Source organism: Salvelinus sp. IW2-2015, linkage group LG9 (assembly GCF_002910315.2).
Source record: "Salvelinus sp. IW2-2015 linkage group LG9, ASM291031v2, whole genome shotgun sequence".
NCBI lineage: Eukaryota > Metazoa > Chordata > Actinopteri > Salmoniformes > Salmonidae > Salvelinus > Salvelinus sp. IW2-2015.
In genome coordinates this window covers 12552928-12575814 of record NC_036849.1, presented here as the reverse complement: position 1 = coordinate 12575814, position 22887 = coordinate 12552928, and the positions used below count along the sequence as shown (strand labels likewise).

Here is a 22887-nt window from a genome sequence, read left to right as displayed (position 1 = left end):
ACCTTAATAGAAAATTACTCAAGTAAAAGTGAAATTCAACCAGTAAAATACTTAAGTATATTTAAAACCAAATACTTTTACTGAAGTATCAAAAGGAAATGTAATTGCTCAAATATACTTATGTCTCAAAAGTAAAAGTATAAATGCTTTAAAAATCCTTATATAAATGTAATCAAATCAAAATGTATTTGTCACATGCACCGACTAAAACAGGTGCAGACCTTACCGTGAACTGCTTACTTTCAAACCCTTAACCAACGTGTTTAAGAAAAATAGAGGTAAGAAAATATTTACTAAATAAACTAAAGTACCACAATAAAATAATGAGGCTACAGTATATACAGATACCGAGTCAATGTGCTGGGGAACAGGTTAGTCTAGGTCATTGAGGTAATATGTACATGTAGCTAGGGGTAAAGGGACAAAGCCGACGGCACCATTTTCTTGTTTTTAAAATGTATGGATAGCCAGGGGCATATTCCAACACTTAGACATTATTTACAAAAGATGAATGTGTTTAGTGAGTCCGCCAGAGGCAGTAGAGACAACCACGTGTTCTCTTGACAAGTGTATGAATTTGACAAATGTTCCTGTCCTGCTAAGCATTCAAATGTAACGAGTGCTTTTTGATTGTCAGGGAAAATGGAGTAAAAAGTACATGATTTCTTTAGGAATGTAGTGAAGTAAAATTTGTCAAAAATATAAATAGTAAAGTACAGGTACCAAAAATACTTAAGTACTTTACACCCCTACTCAACGCTGGGTATTAAGTGTTGGTTGCTGAGGCGATGGGAAATAATTGCACAAAACTAATAGCTAGATGGACCAAATCTCCTTTGTCACTAATAATGTGTACCACTGATCAAATATATTATTTTCCACAACTGACTACTACTGAATAAATAAATAAAAAAGTTATTTTGATCAAACGGAAAAGACTAAATCACAGTAAAAACTTGTCATCTTGTCTAGTCAGGTGTCCCGCCACAACAAACCAGAAAGCCAATTAGTATTAGTACGTGGCACTGGGACATGCCATGTCAGAGGTCACCCAGACACAGTGCTGTGTGTGAGATAGTTGAGGTAGGGACCTATAAATAGATATCCCACTAAGCTTCACAGCAGAGGATTCAAACAGAATTACACCGGCTGACGATAAAATAAAAGTGGCGACCTTGTTTCCCTCCGAACAAAAGCAGCCTTCTGCGCTGCCATCCCAGGAGACCGAGAAAGAGAGAAAATGCAAACTGACCCATTTAGTCATGAAGAGCTTTCAACTTACACCCGTGTTCTCTGACCAACCACTATTTCAATATCTTATTAAAACTTAACTGAGAGAAGGGAAACTGTATTTATAGCATTTGACATGTTTGATTAAAGGCAAAGTATTGTATATTAATGTCACTGTAAAGTACCATTGGTTGAGCAGTGAGAACAGAGAAGGCCTCTATGCCTGTTCATTGTTCATCCCATACAGTAGTGTTAATTAGTTTCCCCAGCTTACTCCTTCCTCGTCATTGGACCGGAAGGATGGAAGGAGTGAATGTGGAGTCAGTGTGCATGTTCTTAGCAGCAGCTTAATCTGCCTCTCGTCCTGGTGCTGTAGCTAGCTTTAGCTGATCTGCATAATGCAATGGTGCACCTCCAGAGAGAGAGCTGTCACATCCACTCCTCATCTCTGCTTTATGCAACAAGGAGCTGTGTTCAGTTGGCAGGAAACAGGAGAAAACCATTCAGTTTTAAAACAGAAGAGGACCGTACATGAACTCCTAATACTAAGGTCGCAATTCAATACGATCTCGGGTTATAGGCATTGCGGCTTTTCCGATTGAGCCGACATACGCAGCGTTTACTGTAAATGGGATCTTTGCGTATGCGGAATCATTGCCTTTAAAAGCCGCAATGCCTTTGACCCGCGATCGGATTGAATCCCGGGCTAAGACTTTAGTGAGCCAAGGCTAGGTAAGGCCAGAATCTCTAGGTTTAGAGCAATGTCTGCCAATTTAACCAACACAGCTGACCCTATCCATGTATATTTCGTATCACTAGACCTATTTGTTGTGGTATCCACTGACATTCTTTGAGCACACATCGTTTCCATTGGCTAAAGATGTAGTAGCCTAACCAGCAGACTCCATAAGGCTCCTGCTCTGATACAAGGCCTGAGGCTATTCATCCTCATGGAGGTTTATACTTGGTCTCAATGAACTAGTTAGTCTGTCTGACAGCAAGATCAAAGCTAGTCAAAATGGTCGCCGCACGAGCACTGAATATTAAATTAGGTTGGAACTACTTTAGACCAACATTTCTATTTTGGTCTTTAAAGCAGACTGACAATAATAAACAATACTTTTTAGGTGGTTCATATGAAGGTTTTGGGTCTCTCCCTTCCGCTCTTCCTCCCTCCCCCACTCAGTCTCAGGTATGTTGTAAATGGTTTCAGTTTGCTGGCTTCCCCATCTCCCTCCCGCTAGTCAATGTCTGTGTGGTTAGGTCTCTGAGTCACAGTACCTCAAGGCATTGAATGAGACACATAGCCACACAAAGAATTCCCCCAATTGCGTGGGTGGGTGAACTACTGCGGCTGCCCTGAGAATTCTAGCGTGTTTCCTACCGGTGAGACAATCTGCTCCCGGCATCTGTGTGCATGCACCAGGGGTCTGCGTCAACGAGGGACCACCGAGGCCTCAAATCCACAGCCTAGCAAGGTCTTGAAGACCCAACCAGTTTTGGTAGCCAATCGGTCCTCCAAATAAAACTCTAAAAACACCACTTTTCATGCCAAATGAGTCCCAAATGGGCCAGTGAGACCCTGTACAAGGCCCAAATGTTGAGAGCACTCATCAGGATGGAATGGTTGGTGGAAATAGGGGAGACAGCGAGCAAGTGTGAGCGCAGTAAGCCCTAATTAAGATAAAGCCATGACCAGGCTGGAGTGTATTGGGGGGTATCGAGTGGCTCTGTCTGACTTGTACTAATTATGAGTGGGAGTATACTTGTCACTGTATGTATGTGTACTGCATGTGTGTAGCTGGTTGTGTGCTCAGATAGATGTATGCATGTGTAGATTTGTGTATGTGTAGATTTGTGTGTGAGGTCAGCTAGGAACATGTGTGTAGTTGGGCGTGTGTGAGAGGGGGAGACGTGTGTGTGTGTGTGTGTAGCACCACGTGGCATTCTTTCACCTGCTGAAGTCCTTCTCGGTTTCCAGAGCCTCCTCTCCATGGCCCATACGCAGGAGGTGACGCTCGTCTATGTCCAGAGCCATGATCTTCTCAAACAGCTGGTTCAGAGCCTGGAACACACACAGAACAGAGGTCAATGCCTGCGCACACACACCTCTTACAGTGTTGCAGGGTGAACAGAAAGGGGACAGGGCTTTTTGATTAAATACTGAGGCGAGGAGACTGGGGCACAGGGGAGCCTTTTAATTTTTCCTCCGTGACTTTAGGTTGGGATTTCTCAGTGATTAATGGCACCATTTTGGGGAGGATTGGTGAATTCCTCCTGCAGCAACTTTGCTTCCTAAAATATGATCAGTCAAGAGGTGAAGATCCTTTTCATAAAAAGCTTCCAACATGCAATACTTGTGACTATAAGGGCCATATCTATGAATATAGGGGCCTGTGTGTTATCCATAAGTTGCTTTGGATAAAAGCTTCTGCTACATGCAGCAGTGCATTGGGAAAGTATTCAGTCCCCTTCACTTTTCCCAATTTGTTACGTTACAGCCTTATTCCAAAATGTATTTAGTTGTCCCCCCCATCAATCTACACACAATACCCAATAATGACCAAGCAAAAACAGGTTATGAAACGGAGCACATTTATAAAAAACAGAAATAATCACATTTACGTAAGTATTCAGACCCTTTACTCAGTACTTTGTTTTAGCACCTTTGGCAGCGATTACAGCCTTGAGTCTTCTTGGGTATGACGCTACAAGCTTGGCACGCCTGTATTTGGGGAGTTTCTCCCATTCTTCTTTGCAGATCCTCTCAAGCTCTGTCAGGTTGGATGGGGAGTGTCACTGCACAGCTATTTCCAGGTCTCTCCAGAAATGTTTGATTGGGTTCAAGTCCGGGCTCTGGTTGGGTCACTCAAGGACATTGAGACTTGTCCCAAAACCACTCCTGTGTTGTCTTGGCTGTGTGCTTAGAGTCATTGTCCTGCTGGAAGGTGAACCTTCGCCCCAGTCTCAGGTCCTGAGCGCTCCGGAGCAGTTCATCAAGGATCTCTCTGTACTTTGCTCCGTTCATCTTTCTCTCGATCCTAACTAGTCTCCCAGTCCCTGCCGCTGAAAAACATCCTCACAGCATGATGCTACCACCACCATGCTTCACCATAGGGATGGTGCTAGGTTTCCTCCAGACGTGACGCTTGGCATTCAGACCAAAGAATTCAATCTTGGTTTCATCAGACCAGAGAAACCTGTTTTCGCTTTGTCATTATGGGGTAGTGTGTAGATTGATAACTTTTTTATTTAATACATTTTTGAATAAGGCTGTAACGTAACAAAATGTGGAAAAAGTCAAGGGGCCTGAATACTTTCCGAATGCACTGTATATACAGTATATGTGAATTGAGTCATTTTGGAGGCGTTTCCTACCTGGTTGGAGTGTGTGACTATGAGGGTTCTCTGCTCAGGGAAGTTGTGGTAGAGGTTGGAGATGATCTGGACGGCCACATCCGTCTTTCCTGTACCTGGAGGACCCACCACCTAAAAGAGAGAGGGAGGAGGGATATAGAGAGAGAACATGAGGCAGTGAGAGAAAGTGCATGAAGGAGAAAAAGGAGAAGGTTGGTTAGCTAACAGAAAATGCCTCTGCCATCGGAGAGCACAGTGGTTCTGACAAGGCGGCCCTTTGCCTGTCAGAACACACACACAGTTTCCCCCTCAGTGGATCAGACAGGACCGGCGTGTGTGAGTAGGGCTAAGGTGATAAGTGCTTGGCATGCAAGGTCATCCTCCCTGCACTCACAGGCAAGGACACAGAAACAGAGAACACATAAAACTAGAGCACATGAAGCTCTTTCCATCGGCTCCTTGACCTTCTTTGTATCTAGTTAAGGCTTTAGAGATCATTGAGTCTAGTCTAGAACTATCACCGTCCTCAAACATATAAACACCACGACACCAGTTGGAAAGGATCATCAACAAACTCCTCCATTTTGATCAGGGCTTTCCCAGGATGAAAGGTGCTCACAGACTAGCCGAAGCTACAACTGGGAATGGATTTTACTTGACGGTATATTCATAAAAACATTTAGCCACCGTCTTACCTCAGGTAAGTCCTTTTAAGGCACTCACATAAAAGCCAGTCCACTTTACAGACTGGACACCCCAAAACAAAGTCAAAACTTTGACCCAGGGTTAAAAATGGCTCCTACACTGATCCAACAGATGATTGGAGAAGCATAGGACTGGGAGGCTTTCTTGGCTGCTAACGATGGTCGCGACATGCCAGTGAGAGGTGTGTGTGTGCTGACTTGTTTTACGACTGCCATATTCACTCAACAGACCGACCCCTCAGCCAGCTACCAATCACCAGGCCAGGAATGAGCTTCATCAAAGCAAGGCGGTAGTGTGTGTGTGTGTGTGCCGTTACCAGAAACACCAGAGTGGGTAGTAGAGTGTGTATGTGCATTTCTGAGAGGCTGTGTGTGTGTGTGTGTGTGTTCTTCATCGGCACCATTTAAGATAATTTAGCGGATGGGCTTTCAGGGAAGTATTTCACTGGCAAGGTCTGACTGATCTGCACCTTATTTACTAGTGGCTGGGGAGTCCCCTGCGTCAGGAATAGAGGTCACAAATTCTCAGCTCTTCAAGCAGACAGGGCCAATATTACACCTGTCATATCACAGCTCACTGGTATGGCCGGCCTGCCTAAGTAGCCAACATCACACCCTGGGCTATGAGTGATTGAAAGGCAGTTTAACTCACAAGCCAATGGACGGGAGACTTTAATTGTTTCTCAAACTTTTAATGCCGTCTGTCCATTGCCTTGGTTTATTCAAGTGGCCAGATAGGAGTAGTCAATTCCTACAAGATGTTTAATCTTGAAAATATATTAAAGTATGAAAAGCAATGATTCCTATGAACAGTATGAGGTCAGTTTATTGTATTAGTGTAAAAATGTAGCAGACAAGAGGTATACTTAAGTCCGTAAAATGTTCTTACCATGGTCAGTCCAGGCTGCATCCCAGCGCGGATGGCCTCAATCTGAGTTGGTGTAAACTGGATGGTATTTCTGTTCAAACACAAAGTTATAACTCATGGTTAAGAAGGTTTTAAGGAAAATGTTCAGAGAAGCTAAACGAAAGCTGTTTTCAACTAGCTCTGTGATGAAGTGTTTGAAACCCTCATGAAAGACGTTTCAGTCAAGGGACCCAGAGGAGCTTCTGTGACTAACAGGATTTGAATATCAAAGTGCAACTGAAGAAGCAAAGTTACCATCAGATCAGATGAATGATAATTTCATTAACTAAAAAGCCAATTAATTTCTGCTCAGTTATGATTAAGATTGATATAATTAAGACATCAACAACCAAATTTGACAGTTTGTTTTGATCTAGTTCGTTACAGGGCTAAAATGTCAGGAAATTACCTCACCAAACAGAACCACCAAAACACTACACAGCCAACAGCGCAAATCCCCAGAACTCACGCTAACATAGCAAATCAAAACACACCAACCCGAATAAATAGGAATCAGTATAAAACGTCCCTGACAGAATTGTAAACATTTTAGAGCGTTGCATTTTACAGAGCAGGGGTTGTTTTTGCTCTAGGGGGAAATGTTTGCTCAGTAAGCGCCCTCAAGCATAAACTAGTCAGGCCTTTGGGGGAAGCTAAATTTGGAGCAGGCAGGCACATTAGGGGTGGAAACACGCAGGCCCTGAGCATAGGCTAAACAAAAAGGTGGGTGCTTTATCTAGGAGCCCTGTGGACATAGTGGAGCAAGATGAGACTTGACTGGCTAGAGAGAGGACAAGGACTTGACCTCTGTGCGGTGCCAACCCTGCAGGGACTCCTGAACTCTTTTGGTTGACCTGGGAACATGAACTTTAACCTTCGACCCTCACCGTTTGGGCTGGTTGTAGGGGTAGGGTCCCCGGTTGGGCGTGACGTGAGGCTCCACTAGAAGCGTTTTTTCTTCCTCCTTTTTCTCCTCAGAGTCTGCCTTCCTCTTCTTGCCTTTGTCTACCTTGTTCTGCACAGGGAACTTGATTCTAGGGTGGGGAAAGAGCAGAAGGTTCAAAGATATGTTGAGGTTGGACCACATCAAAAAGACAACACCCCAGGAAGACAATGACCACAACCCTACTCCATCTGACCCTTGACCTCTGACCTGAAAGGGGGTATCTGCAGCTCAGGGTTGTCCTCGGCGACCTTGACAGTGTAACCAGGGAAACAGGACCTCAGGTGGTCAATCGACAGGAAGGTGTCATTGAAGTCCAGGGAGGAGATCTGATTGGGCATCTTGGAGTAGTGGGCAGAGCCCGGGTCACCATAGCCCAGGATGATGTCATGGAGCCATTCTGGGACCACACACTCAGTGTTCATCAGGTTCCTGATCGTCTCCAAGACAGCCTGGGGGAGAAAACAACACACCAAGATAGTTAACGGCTACATTTGAATTGCCAAGATAACTCCTGGCTCTCTTGGCCTTCTCTGCCAGCAGCAGCCTCCTCCAGTAGTGCAACCTGAATTAACAGAATGTGCATCATACTACAGACATGCCTCCAGAGACGGACACCGAGAGATGGGGGGGAGGGGGGCGTGCAGTGAAAGGTCACACACCCTTGAGGGCCTCTGTCTGGGGTCATTGGGGGGGAATCAGAGGCCTTGAGCTGGAGGTAATCCTGGATCACTCTCAGGCTTCCAGCTCCAAGACCCAGCCGCACCAGTCTCAGTGATTGATCACCCAGGGGTAGGGTGGAGAAGAAGAGATCAAGGCCTGGCGGCGATGCTCAAATAAAAAGATGGGAAGGGAAAGAGGGAGGAAGCAATAAATGGATGGAAGGTGAGAGGTACTATGAAAAAAGGAAAGAAGGGATGGAGGGATATTGAGAGAGGGAGTTTAAATAACAAAGGTGGTCTGGGTCATGTGTAATGAGCAGTAATACAGTCCCCCCTACTCACCTTGAAGTTGTTCTCTTTGGGCTTGCGTCTCATGATGATGTTGAAGGACTCGTAGGGGTCCTCAGTGGCGTTCTGAATACTGCTGGTCATATCCTGCTGGTACTGGTTAGGGTCCAGCCACACTCTGAACGTCCTGGTGTCTCCTCTCAGTTTGGGCTTGGGGTCAGGGCCTGGGGAATAGAATAGGGACAACACATTGTAGTACATTATGGTCAAGATTGAATTAATACGTATTTGCACAAAGGTAAAACGTTTACCTGTGCATTTCCAGCAGGAATAGGATAGTAGAAAGAACATATTTAAATAAAATATATAGGATTATAAACAGTTTAATATTTAAAGTTAATGTTTATAGTATTAATTCACTTTAGAAAAAAAAAACAGGCATGCAAGGCAGAAACTGGTATGTGATCTTGTGACATGCAACCATTGATTTATATACTGTACACACACACACAATGAGTGACAGGGGGTGCTGTTTTGAAACCACCACACCATCTTGGCACTTCCCCACCGTTGTAAAAAATAATTTTGGGGAAGCTATAGAAATGCATTTATTAATGTCTACATTCATTTTTACCACGTTTATTCTATTACAGACACCTAATGCATACTTTAAATATACAGTTGTAGTCGGAAGTTTACATACACCTTACCCAAATACATTTAATCTCAGTTTTTCACAATTCCTGACATTTAATCCTTGTAAAAATGCCCTGTCTTAGGTCAGTTAGGATCACCACTTTATTTTATGAATGTGAAATGTCAGAATAATAGGAGAGAGAATGATTTATTTCAGCTTTTATTTCTTTCATCACATTCCCGGTGGAACAGAGGTTTACATACACTCAATTACTATTTGGTATCATTGCATTTAAATTGTTTAACTTGGGTCAAACGTTTTGGGTAGCCTTCCACAAGCTTCCCACAATAAGACGGGTGAATTTTGGCCCATTCCTCCTGACAGAGCTGGTGTAACTGAGTCAGGTTTGTAGGCATCCTTGCTCGCACGCACTTTTTCAGTTCTGCCCACAAATTTTCTATGAGATTGAGGTCAGGGCTTTGTGATGGCCACTCCAATACCTTGACTTTGTTGTACTTAAGCCATTTTGCCACAACTTTGGAAGTATGCTTGGGGTCATTGTCCATTTGGAAGACCCATTTGCGACCAAGCTTTAACTTCCTGACTGATGTTTTGAGATGTTGCTTCAATATATCCACATAATTTTCCTACCTCATGATGCCATCTATTTTCTGAAGTGCACCAGTTCCTCCTGCAGCAAAGCACCCCCACAACATGATGCTGTCATCCCCGTGCTTCCCGGTTGGGATGGTGTTCTTTGGCTTGCAAGCCTCCCCCTTCTTCCTCCAAACATAACGACGGTCATTATGGACAAACAGTTCTGTTTTTGTTTCATCAGACCAGAGGACATTTCTCCAAAAAGCACGATCTTTGTCCCCATGTGTAGTTGCAAACCGTAGTCTGGCTTTTTTTAATGGCAGTTTTGGAGCAGTGGCTTCTTCCTTGATGAGCGGCTTTTCAGGTTATGTCGATATAGGACTCGTTTTACTGTGGATATAGATATATCCGTACCCGTTTCCTCCAGCATCTTCACAAGGTCCTTTGCTGTTGTTCTGGGATTGATTTGCGCTTTTCGCACCAAAGTACGTTCATCTCCAGGAGACAGAACGTGTCTCCTTTCTGAGCGGTGTGACGATTACGTGGTCCCATGGTGTTTTACTTGCGTACTATTGTTTGTACAGATGAACGTGGTACCTTCAGGCGTTTGGAAATTTCTCCCAAGGATGAACCAGACTTGGAGGTCTACAAATTTTTTTTCTGAGGTCTTGCCTGATGTCTTTTGATTTTCCCATGATGTCAAGCAAAGAGGCACTGAGTTTGAAGGTAGGTCTTGAAATACATCCACAGGTACACCTCCAATTGACTCAAATTATGTCAATTAGCCTATCAGAAGCTTCTAAAGCCATGACATAATTTTCTGGAATTTTCCAAGCTGTTTAAAAGGCACAGTCAACTTAGTGTATGTAAACTTCTGACCCACTGGAATTGTGATACAGTGAATTATAAGTGAAATAATTTGTCTGTAAACAATTGTTGGAAAAATGACTTGTGTCACGCACAAAGTAGATGTCCTAACCGACTTCTCAAAACTATAGTTTAACAAGAAATTTGTGGAGTGGTTGAAAAAACGAGTTCTAAATGACTCCAGCTTAAGAGTATGTAAACTTACGACTTCAACTGTATATTATGTGAGCTAAACATAAAAAAAGCATGAAAACATTGTCCTTAAAGTATAGTTTTACGTAACATTCTAATGTTACTATCCCCACAACAAAAACATAATTAAATACATATAATTTTGTCCTTGAAAGATTAAAATGTAAATACTGTAGAATACCATTCATTCCTATGGAGGACTACTCCTTCTGGGGAGTGCCAATATGGCCGATCGGTGGCTTCAAAGCCTCTCACTAGCCAAGCCAATACATAGCATCAGCAATCCAGGGTTTTTAATATACATCGTTGCATGCAACTCAACTAACCCCAAAATTGCATTTTGAGTTTTACTGATAACCCAATTAATTCTCAAACAGTCTATTAGCCAATGCATGGCTAATGATGTACGGCGGTGGTATATGAGCCTGGCCATGTTCATCACTTATGTAACAACACAAGGACACACAGCGAGAGAGATGAGAAAGATCTTGAAATCAGAGAAGCATTAGTTACACTGGCCAGACCCCCAAAAATATATTTTAGTGGTCATCATCTGCCTACCATTTCATGAATACAAGGGCATGTTCCCTGGTCCCCAAGAGAGCTAAGCTTTCAAATCCTAGTCCAGGCCACTAATCTCCCACCTCACTATCCACCCCCACATTACATTCTCATGCCACTCATCTCCTACCTCAGCACCGACACACATTACATTCTCATGCCTCTCACACACAGGCTGGAGGCTTTAGACTTATTCCCATAGGGAGCCACTGACGCGCCTGTGTGTGTGTCTCACCTTTCACAAACATTTAAAAATGGGAGTATTGGTGGTGCCATAGTCCTGAGCCCTGGTAGTGAAACTCAAGCCGGTGGCCCCTGTCCCATGCAGTTTCTTTAAATCCCCTCTACTAAAAGTAGTGTGGTGCGATTGACGAATGAGTGGCTGGAAGGAGGACACTTACACACTGGAATAAAGGGCTGAGGACAGCTGGAGATTGGTGTCTGAAGAACTAGGCAGGCAGGCAGCCAGTAGGGAAAAGTTGCCAAAAATCAGATTTAGGTGTTTGTATCTTTGAGCTCTTTCCAGCTTTGCTGACTTTTACAGCGTATGGCAATGTAGACCAGGCAAAAAAGCCCCATTCTATAAAAGCTTTTAAACCTCTATTGGGTTGCTGAATAAATGGAGGATAAATAAATAAATACAAATGATAGCGGCACTTTTCACAAAGTTCCCAGTGATACATGTGACATGTCTGTCCCTGGCTCGGCCCTGTGGGCATCTGAAAGTTTAAACAGCGCTAGGCTTGTTACATAGATACACCAGCCCAGTTAGCACCTCTCTCTACATTTTTAATACAGTGGGAATATGGAGAGGATCAAAGAAGGTACATAGTACTTTGGTAGTGGCGCACGGACACATGTTCAGACAGGGGAAAGGAGGAACACTTAGGATACCATTTCTAGAGGTTAACCTGACATACACTCCAATAGCCCGCTCTGAACGCTGCTGGTGGAAGAGGAAGGCTCTAGGTAGAAGTTGCCTGTAGTAGGCTAAGCCCTAGGACCAGAGTACACTTCCCCAATCATAACCTTAATCATTAGGAGTGGTAATGCAACACTGACCTTAGATCAGGGTAATATGCCTGAATGTCTCTTTTCATAGCCAAACATTAGCGGAAAGAAAAGCCATGGCAGGCCCAGTCACAGCTTCAATAGGATGGATTGGAGACTATGGATGTCATGTTGGAGTCTAGAAAAGCCTGTCATACAGTGCATTTGGAAAGTATTCAGACCCCCTTTCCCCCCCTCAATCTACACACAACACCCCATAATGAAAAAGCAAAAAACAGATTGACATTTTGCAAATAAAATATATATACTGAAATATCACATAAGTATTCAGACCCTTTACTCAGTACTTTGTTTAAGAACCTTTGGCAGCGATTAGCACACCTGTATTTGGGGAGTTTGTCCCATTCTTCTCCGCAGATCCTCTCAAGCGCTATCAGGTTGGATGTGGAGCGTCGCTGCACAGCTATTTTCAGGTCTCTCCAGAGATGTTCGATCAGGTTCAAGTCTGGGCTGTGGCTGGGCCACTCAAGGACATTGAGACTTGTCCCGAAGCCACTCCTGCGTTGTCTTGGGTGTGTGCTTAGGGTCGTTTTCCTGTAGGAAAGGTGAACTTTCGCCCCAGTCTCAGGTCCTGAGCGCTCTGGAGCAGGTTTTCATCAAGGATCTCTGTACTTTGCTCCGTGTATCTTTCCCTCGATCCTGACTAGTCTCCCAGTCCCTGCCGCTGAAAAACATCCCCACATCATGATGCTGCCACCACCGTGCTTCACTGTAGAGATGGTGCCAGGTTTCCTCCAGATGTGACGCTTGGCATTCAGGCCAATGAGTTAAATCTCGGTTTCATCAGACCAGAGAATCTTGTTTCTTAAGGTCTAAGAGGTTTTAGGTGTCTTTTGGCAAACCAAGTGGGCTGTCATGTTTCTTTTACTGAGGAGAGGCTTCCGTCTGTCCACTCTACCATAAAGGCCTGATTGGTGGAGTGCTGCAGAGATTGTTATCCTTTTGGAAGGATCCCCCATCTCCACAGAGGAACTCTGTCAGAGTTGCCATCGGGTTCTTAGTCACCTCCCTGTCCAAGGCCCTTCTCCCCCGATTGCTCAGTTTGACCGGTCGGCCAGTTCTAGGAAGAATCTTGGCGGTTCCAAACTTCTCCCATTTAAGAATGATGAAGGCCACTGTGTTCTTGGGGACCTTCAATGCTGCAGAAATGTTTTGGTACCCTTCCACAGATCTGTGCCTTGACACAATCCTGTCTCGGAGCTCTTGGGACAATTCCTTTGACCTCATGGCTTAGTTTTTGCTCTGACATGCACTGTCAACTGTGGGACCTTATATAGACAAGTGTGTGCCTTTCCAAATCATGTCCAAGCAATTTAATTTACCACAGGTGGACTCCAATCAAGTTGTAGAAAACTCATGTATGATCGATGGAAATTTCAAGTCTCATACCAAAGAGGGATATTGGGGTATTGTGTGTAGATTGATGAGGAAAACTATTAATTTAATACATTTTAGAATAAGGCTGTACCCGTAACAAGATGTGGAAAAAGTGAAGGGGACTGAATACTTTCCCAAATGCACTGTATAACATGTCCTTTACTACATTAATAAAATTGAATAAATAAAACATTGAGAAGCGTTCAGGTGCGATGGGTTGCCCTAAGGTTAATGGAATGTTAATGCGAACAGGTCAGTTCTCTGGTTGAGTGTCACCATGACAACCCCACTAGACTTCATGGGCTGGAAGTTAGGGGGTCGGAGGAGGATGATGGGAAGGGCGTGTGACATGAGTATGTGTTAGTGTGTATGGGCAGGATGCGTGTGCCTGTGGCAGTGGGAAGTGCATGTATGCACATCTGTGTGTGTGTGCGCGCCAGCCTACCTTCCTCGATGACACGGCCTTTGTCGTCCAGCATGCCCTGCACCTCGCAGCCCCTCACGTAAGCCAGGCCTGTCTGCTCCACAAAGGGCTGGCGGCGGTCAAAGCGCGTGCCGTAGGGCAGGTTGGGCCGCACCGTGACCAGAAAGCAAACATCGTGCTTACGCAGCCCTGGGAAAGGTGAAAAAAAGAAAAAGGAGGGAGAACGCCCCGTCAGCGCTCGGCTGATCTTTAAAACATGAAGTTGTAATTATACAAGAGGGAGGAGGAGAGGGGGATATTGAGATGACATTGAGCCATCCTCCTGCACGCTGAGGTTTGCTAGCTGTGGGTGGAGAGCAGAAAACCCTTTAATAAAACTACAGATTGATTTTAAATGAATCAATTCACATATTGACCAGCACAATTTCCACATCATACATTTCATCTTTCAAAACATTCCTACTTGACAGAACAACCTCTCGTGCTAGCTACAGTCAGCAATGTCGTATGGTTTGATATGTTCATGGTAAAACAATTCATCTTGATTTGATTAATTAGGATCCCCATTAGCCGACGATAAGAGCTAGTCTTACTGGTTTCCATCACAATACCAGGGAAACACCAACACCACCCTGTTAACATTATCTACAGTAGCCCTGCTGCACCCGTTGGGGGAAGATGATAAGGAAATAGAACACTGAAGCCAAGTGGTCAGGGCTGGTAAGAAACATGTCTACAGGCAGACAAGGCTAGAGGTCACAGGTCAAGGCACAGCAGGATTGGATATAGAGGTCTGGATGAAAATACTTTATGGAGGACATAAAGAAAGAGGGAGGGAGACAGTGGATGAGAAAAGGAGTATAAAAGAAAGGAGACCGAAAAATAGATGGTATAGAGCAGTGGTTCCTAAACTTTTTATAGTCCCTCTAGCACCAGGGTCAGCGCACTCTCAAATGTTTTTTGCCATCGTTGTAAGACTGCCACACACACACGCTATACAATACATTTATTAAACATAAGAATGAGTGTGAGTTTCACAACCCGGCTCATGAGAAGTGACAAAGAGCTCTTATAGGACCAGGGCACAAACAATAATAATAACAATTTTGCTCTTTATTTAACCATCTTGCATATAAAACCTTATTTGTTCATCGTAAATGGTGAACAACTCACTTAGTTTTCATGCTAGTGAGGGCCGAGAATCCGCTCTCACATAGGTACGTGGTTGCAAAGGGCATCATCAGTGTCTTAACAGCGCGATTTGCCAAGGCAGGATACTCTGAGCGCAGCCCAATCCATAAATCTGGTAGTGGCTTCTGAATAAATTAAATTTTCACAGAACCGCTTGTTGCAATTTCGATCAGGCTCTCTTCAGATATCAGTAAGTTGACTGGAGGCAGGGCATGAAAGGGAAAACAAATCCAGTTGTTTATGTCATCTGTTGCGGGGAAGTACCTGCGTAATTGCGCACCCAACTCACTCAGGTGCTTCACTATATCACATTTGACATTGTCCGGTAGCTTGAGTTCATTTGCACACAAAAAAATCCTACAATGATGGAAAGACTTGTGTGTTGTCTGCATTAACAAGGACACAGAAGAGCTCCAACTTCTTAATCATAGCCTCAATTTTGTCCTGCACATTGAATATAGTTGGAGTCCCCTAATCCAAGATTCAGATCATTCAGACGAGAAAAACCATCACCCAGATAAGCCAGTCGTATGAGAAACTCATCATCATGCAAGCGTTCAGACAAGTGAAAATGATGGTCAGTAAAGAAAACTATAAGCTCGTCTCTCAATAAAAGAAGTGTCAAAACTTTGCCCCATGATAACCAGCGAACTTCTGTATGTTGTAAAAGTGTTACATGGTCGTTGCCCATATCATTGCATAGTGCAGAAAATACACGAGAGTTCAGGGGCCTTGCTTTAACAAAGTTAACCATTTTCACTGTAGTGTCCAAAACGTCTTTCAAGCTGTCAGGCATTCCCTTGGCAGCAAGAGCCTCTCGGTGGATGCTGCAGTGTACCCAAGTGGCGTCGGGAGCAACCGCTTCCACGTGCGTTACCACTCCACTATGTCTCTCTGTCATGGCTTTTGCACCATTTCGGAGGAAACACCGTGCACCAGGCGACCTTGGTTAGCGCGCACCGTGCCCGGCCCCAGTCGCTGGTGCGCGATGAGACAAGGATATCCCTACCGGCCAAACCCTCCCTAACACGGACGACGCTAGGCCTCCCGGGCACGGCCGGCTGCGACAGAGCCTGGGCGCGAACCCAGAGTCCCTGGTGGCACAGCTAGCGCTGCGATGCAGTGCCCTAGACCACTGCGCCACCCAGGAGGCCCGGTATCTCTTGATTTTATACATCTTACTACTAGAAAGTCTTAATTCCGCATTTCTAAATGTCTGCGCAAGACTGAAGGTTTCATCGAGTTGTGAGATTGTTATATGTGCAAAAGTACTTACAGTGGCTGAGGAAAGGCACTACTCCCAATATAAGTGAACCCCAAATCAATGTAGTTATCATATTTGCGCCTCTTCGATGGTCCAAAGTCACTGTCTGTTGTTAGGTGCTTTCCCGGGTAAGGGGGCAGTATGTCTTCTGCTGCATCAGATTCACAACTGTCAGTGCCCATACTAGTTGGGCTAACAACAAATATAGAATTACTGATGCTAGCATTGGATGTGCTCGTGGAAGCAGAACAACTTGTGTCGTCGACAGGTGCAGGTGTAGTACTGCTGCTAGTAGCAGTACTACCATTTGAGCTGGTATGCGTCTCTATGGACGCGGGCCTTACTTTTTTAAGCCAATTATACATTTTAGAGCAAACGGAATGAGTAGCAGCTACGTTTGGCTACATACGGACCGTTAGTGGAATTCCTGCGGGAGAGTAACGGTTAATGTGACTGGATGTTAATTATTTGACTAGGCTACCTGTATTTGACATTGTTTGTTATTTCACTGAACACTAGATGGTTTAATTTTATTTTGGGCATTGAACCGAGGCTACTTAGGTGAGAGAAGAAAAAAAACTCACCCAAATGTATAGCCCTGTTGGAAAATATACATTTATTTTTTACATTTCTTTTAATGTGAATGACATTTTTATTTAACGTATCCCCGACAGCATTGCGTGTGCCCCAGTTTGGGAATACCTGGTATAGACGGAATGCTGAAAGTAAGATAAGAGGGGGAGAACGAGAGAGAAGGGATAGAGAAAGGAGAGGTAGGAGAAGAGAGCCAAGTACCTTCCCACTCGTGTTTGATGTGGTCTCGTACGTTGAGATTGACAGTGATGTCCGCTCGGACACGGGCGGGCCAGTTCTCGCCGATGTTGGGCTTGGCCACCTCCACAATGGAGAAGGCTGTGATGGTCTGAGCCATCCTGGCCCAGCCCCCAAACACCACACCACCATACTCTGACTGCCTATAGGAAGACAACAGGTCAGCCCCTAAACACCACCATACTCTGACTGCCTGAATGTAATAGAAATTGAGTTATAATATATGAGTGATACAGAATTATACATTTGAAAGAAACAGAAATGTGGCAACCTTATTTTACCATCAGTTATAAGTGTGTGTGTGTTCTCTGCTCACCATGGTTTCATGCGAGTCACCACGTCCTCCACATCCTGTCTGATCTCGTAGGTGGACTCCAGACGGAACAAGTTGAAGTTTCTCAGCAGGTAGTCATGGAGGGTCAGGAACTGCAGGTTCAGCTTCGGCAGAGCCAGACAACCTGGAACACACACACGCAAAGATGAAACAGATTTGGGAACAAATGCTCAGAATTGTATTCATGTCATTGGTATAGACCTATTACCTACACATCTATTTCAGAGTAACATAAATAGGGCCCTGTGTTTTCCCTGACCAGGAACAATTCTGAACGCACTTGACAGGGACAATCCCTTAGCTAGAACAGTGGCAGAGTCGACTATACAGCTAGTTTTACACCTGTAATCTCTTGGCAAGCTAAAACAGCCTTATAAAATGCCGATAGGCTCATGGATTTCAATGGCTTTACGGGGCTGTAGGCATCTTAGCTGGTGAAGGTGCTCCAGCCAGCCTAAAGAGGATTGCCCATTAAGAGGATGCCAGCTAAGGTGCCCCTGAGGTGTGGGATAACAGCGGTGTGTGTGTGTGTGATGAGTTTGCGAGGAGATACCGTAGAAAGACACAGACCTTCGCCAGAATAGTACTCAGTGGGGACGATGTTCTCATCCCAGATAATCTTCTCCGTTGGATAAAGAGGCATTTGATTAAGTTGCTCAATCTGGGAGATTCTCCTCTCATGACGAGACACCTGAAAGAATGTGTGAGAAGGGAGAGAGAGAGAAAGAAATTGGATGAACGAGCCATTGGTCTACTCTGGTAGCGACTGCCCTTGCAACACGTATCCTCCCTCCTTACTCACTAGATCAGACAGTGGTATTAAAAACAATGTTTGGTCAAATTAAATCGGGTCAGACGTATTGAGTCACACCAGTCGCCGTCCGCCTGTCACGACAAACCCCTCATTCATCCATGTGTTTTAAAGGCCTTAATGTTGTGGCCTAAATTATGGTTGTGTTCCAAACATGATACAGAAGCCTATATAATCCCTGTGTTCCCATATGTGATCAGTCAGTCAATAACCGCCATGCTACGCTAATCCTGTTACACTGCTGTGTTCTCTGCCAGGCACTATCCAACCCAGGGCTTTGTCATACTCATGTCCATCAGCGACTGGCAGAGAGGGCCATAGAGCTCTAGACCCTATGCAGAGTAACATCCAGTTCAAATACCTCTGACAATTTTACAACTATGCAAAAAATAACAAATATCATAATGTTGGATCAAATTCACTGCAAACCAGGAAAACTCAAGTTCCCAACTTCCCCTAGGAATTCAGTCCATATTAAAGGAAAAACAATATTCTGTTCAGATTTCAAGAGTGGTTGGTTATTGTCTTGGGGAAATTAAATACAAAAAATCAGAACAGTGATAGCTAGAGGCTGAACACTGCATAACTCCAGTCAGCTCATCCTCTCCTTCCCCAGGTTTAATTGCAGACTCTCTGCAGTGTGTGTGAGCTGCTCTGCTCCCTACCGTACAGCGCCCAGAGCCTCTGACAGACACATAATACCTAACTGGAATCTTTGGAGATTTTCAGTTGCCCAGGGCAACCTGGGGCCAAATGAGTCCCCTGACATTGGTTCTGGGAAACAATCTAATCAGCTAATTATGGAAAAGCTTCTCTTCAGTAGTGGGGAGAGGAGGCCTAGAGAAGACTTGAAGTGGGTAATTACAGTAGTAAGGACAGAGCAGGTCAGTGGCTGGTCGCTTGGTGACGGAGGGTTATGGGGGATGAGACTTGTTTTCAACACACTGGATGCCTGTTTTTAAGAGGGACTAAAGGTGTGTGTCCGGAGAGCAATCAGATCCACTGCTGTCTTTTCCTAGGATAAGAGAAACATTGCTGGGGGTTGCATACTGTATTCCAAGGTAAAAAAGCATAAATTAGTGGCTTTTAAATTAGAGCCACAAATACCCGTTATGCCGCTACGCTCCCCAGGCGATTATTGTTCTGAAAATGACCATACCCTGACATTGCTGCGGTTTAGCCAAGCACCTTGGGGGGGCGTCTCATTATCGTTCACTTCCCATCACCCCTAACAACAGATCTAGGATCAGATAACCCTTTCCCATTCCTAACTTAAAGCATTAGGACGATGACACAAATATCTGATCCTCAATCAGTGGTTAGGGACAACGTCTCCCTGTTTCGTAGCAGCACCTACCAGCAGCTCCAGGAGGACCTCCTTCTCATAGGTGGTGTCCTGTCCCTCTGCCAGCTCTGGTAAGAGGCATAGATACGAGGCCACCCTGTGGAGAGTGTTGGAACTGCATGGAGGAAAAAAGAAAAAACTACTTCAGCATATTTGACATTACAAACTTCCAATAAATATTTATTTCCTTTGAGCATCATGATTTAAACAGTCGTATATTTTCTGCTAAGTCAGTTTATTTACTACAACAAGAAGACCCAGTGGTAGAAATGCACATTCAGGAGAATATTTACACTGTGCCGATTATTCAATTTTTCTGAGGAAAACTCCCCTATTCCAGCGTCCGGGTCGCTACCCATCGTTTTACAATATGAAAAGTGCCACATTTTCCTAAAACACAGGCTGTTTCTTAAATCTGTGCTTGTTAGAATTGCCATGTAATGTATGCTAGTCCTCGTGTTTTCCTCAACTCTGCTCTGCTAAGAGGCGGCCACTGCAGTCCTGCTCTGTCAGCATGGCGTGTTCAGGGGCCGGGTCGATGCGATTATTAAAATCCAAGAGGCAGAGGCTGCCTCAGCATGTGCCATGACACAGGTAGGGGTTGGTATAAAGAGAGACACTGTGACTGAATCCTGTACAGACAGACCGGGACACGTGTCATTGTGAGCAGAAGTGTTGTCAGGCTCGTGATGATGCCATGGTTTAACCACACGGATCCGTGGGTTTTGCTGGCCATGCAGTTGGTCTGTCTAGGGACTGGTATGGGTCACGCTGCTGTACTGTACTTCATGACAAAGCTAAACTAGCTGCTTTGAGTTGTTAAGGAGATGAATGCAGCAATTCTCAATATCAAATAATTTCTAAAAACAATTAAGTACCTTACTGTAATTGTTTTCATTTTAAAAAAGGGTAAAAAAGAAACAAAAACAGATTCTTAGCAAAGAGCCATTTCTGAAGCAAGAATTCTGCTGGGACTCAGAGTGGTCTGAGTGGGGAGGGGAAAACGGCGCCGGAGGAGATGGATGCCGTTTTACGGGCCCCTACCCAATTGTGCTATTGTGTTTTTTTCACATTATTTCGAACTTATTTTGTGCATAATGATTCTGCCATCGTATAATATCTTGTGTTTCACCGAGCCGTGGCTGAACGATGACATGGATAACATACAGCTGGATGGGTTTTCTGTACATCTGCAAGAATGAACAGCTTCCTCCTGTAAGACAAGGGGTGGTGGTCTGTGTCTATTTGTAATTAACCAAATCTAATATTAAGGAAGTCTCGAGGTTTTGCTTGCCTGACGGTAGAGTATCTCATAAGCTGTGGACCACACTATTTACCAAGAAAGTTTTCATCTATATTATTCGTAGTCGTCTATTTACAACCACAAACCGATGCTGGCACTAAGACCGCACTCAACAAGCTGTATACGGCCAAAAGCAAACAGGAAAATGCTCATCCAGAGGTGGCGCTCATAGTGGCCGGGGACTTTAATAAAAACTAGACGTTATTGGCAGAGAGGTTTGGAACTCTTTTTTTATTGGTCTATTAACTAATTCACCACCTGGTGATTTCATAAGGCAGGCCAAAACGCCATTTTACCAAAACAGGCTGAAAGCTCTTACACCACAAAGGGCATTATCATAATTTTTACAATTTCACAGTATTATTCCAAACTCATAGTGCAGAAATATATATAAAACACAGGAAAATAATCTTATTACCACACTGGGCCTTTAAAACTGAAAGGGAAAAAACCCCAGTCTGTGTGTTTTGGGTACTTAGCAGATCAAAATCGGGAATAGTGGACGAGTGGCAGTGTATCTTGTGGGTAGCACAGCTGAAATAACCTTGTTTTTAATGCCAGCTTTCTGGGTAAAAAGTGCCTTGTTAAAAGTGATGGGCATATTTGGAGTTTCCAGAGCTGCTTTGAAGCCAGTGGGGCGACTGGATAACAATGCAGAGCCTGGCTTTATTCATGAGAACAACAATCCACAGGAGAAACGACAGCTTGAGCTTCTCTCTCTTCTGGGATAAATTCACACAACAACTCTGATACTTCACTGCCTGGCTTGCTGAGACCCAGTGTTAACTAACTCAAACTCAGCAGCACCTAGGACCAGGAGGAAAGGAGACAAGGATAGGAAAGGGGATACCTAGTCAGTTGTACAACTAAATGCATCTTCCGCATTTAACCCAACCCCTCTGAATCAGACATCCACGTCATTGGCGCCCGGGGAACAGTTGTTAGGGTTAACTGCCTCGCTCAAGGGCAGAACAGCAGATTTTTGTACACCTTGCTGGCTCGGGGATTCGAACCAGTGACCTTTTGTTACCACTACGCTACCTGCCGCCGTCCCACAAACACATACTAACAAGGCCCCATCAAAGGGGGAATGCGTTTTGGCGAGGCCACTCCCTAACATGATCTGACAAACACAGCTGTTCAAAGAGTTTATTCTCTGGCCCCTGCAGATCGATTCAATTAATGAGGCGAGCCTCTCTCTCTCCCTCTGGCTGGTACCACTCTACTGCACATTCAAGGACTCACAGGCTGACTAACATTCACTGTCGTGGGGGGGGCAGCGTTAGGGATGCTAGCATTACAACCGTGACAACTCAACGTTTGTCATCAGGGTAGCGTGAAGATATAAAAGGTTAAGATGTTTATGGATGTTATTTTCCTCCACACACAAAAACAGCTTATATTTCACTGCGTGGCTTGCTGAGACCCAGTGTTACCTATATCAAACTATATCAAGCACCATCTAGGACCAGAAAGGAGACAAGGATAGGAAGCGCACACACACTAACAATTGATTCTTCTCCCACCCGTCTATCACACAGACACACTTTACCTGAGATGACCAAACTGTTTTGTAAGGGATTCCCGTGTGTCCACTGCTGCCACATTGGACAGGGCAAAGTCCTGCAGCTCTGGGAAATGGGCAAAGGCGGCCCTCTGAAAGACAACACACAAACATTAAAAGCAGGTGCAAACACCACCCTCCACAAACACCTCAGAGCCAGTGTGATGTCAGGCAGGCACCTTACAGATTTCCCTCATTTATTAATCCAGCATCTATGTGGGGCTAGAGAGTAGGGGAAAGAGAGAGATGGACAGATGGAGAGCCAAGCTAAGAACAGATGAACCAACCTGTATTTCTCCAAAAGATGCATTTGATCATATCAAGTTGAGGTAAAAAAATAATAATAATCATGAAACATGTTAAACACTGAAATCTATGGAGAATTCTCTCTGGGACTGAAATGTGACTTGATATTATTTCTTGTCAA

General features: G+C 44.4%; 1 protein-coding gene across 1 annotated transcript in view; it reads right to left on the bottom strand.

Moving 5' to 3' along the window:
• The window catches only part of aqr (aquarius intron-binding spliceosomal factor), a 63662-nt gene that overhangs the window by 34425 nt on the left and 6350 nt on the right, over positions 1–22887 (bottom strand). The window contains exons 13-24 of the mRNA XM_023994981.2: positions 22449–22552; positions 19606–19708; positions 18008–18128; positions 17420–17561; positions 17068–17246; positions 13839–14006; positions 8146–8315; positions 7352–7593; positions 7086–7232; positions 6181–6250; positions 4609–4719; positions 3186–3295 (exon numbers count right to left, since the gene is read on the bottom strand). Of these exons, the coding sequence (XP_023850749.1) occupies positions 3186–3295; positions 4609–4719; positions 6181–6250; positions 7086–7232; positions 7352–7593; positions 8146–8315; positions 13839–14006; positions 17068–17246; positions 17420–17561; positions 18008–18128; positions 19606–19708; positions 22449–22552 (1667 nt within the window). The remainder of the gene's footprint in view (positions 1–3185; positions 3296–4608; positions 4720–6180; positions 6251–7085; positions 7233–7351; positions 7594–8145; positions 8316–13838; positions 14007–17067; positions 17247–17419; positions 17562–18007; positions 18129–19605; positions 19709–22448; positions 22553–22887) is intronic.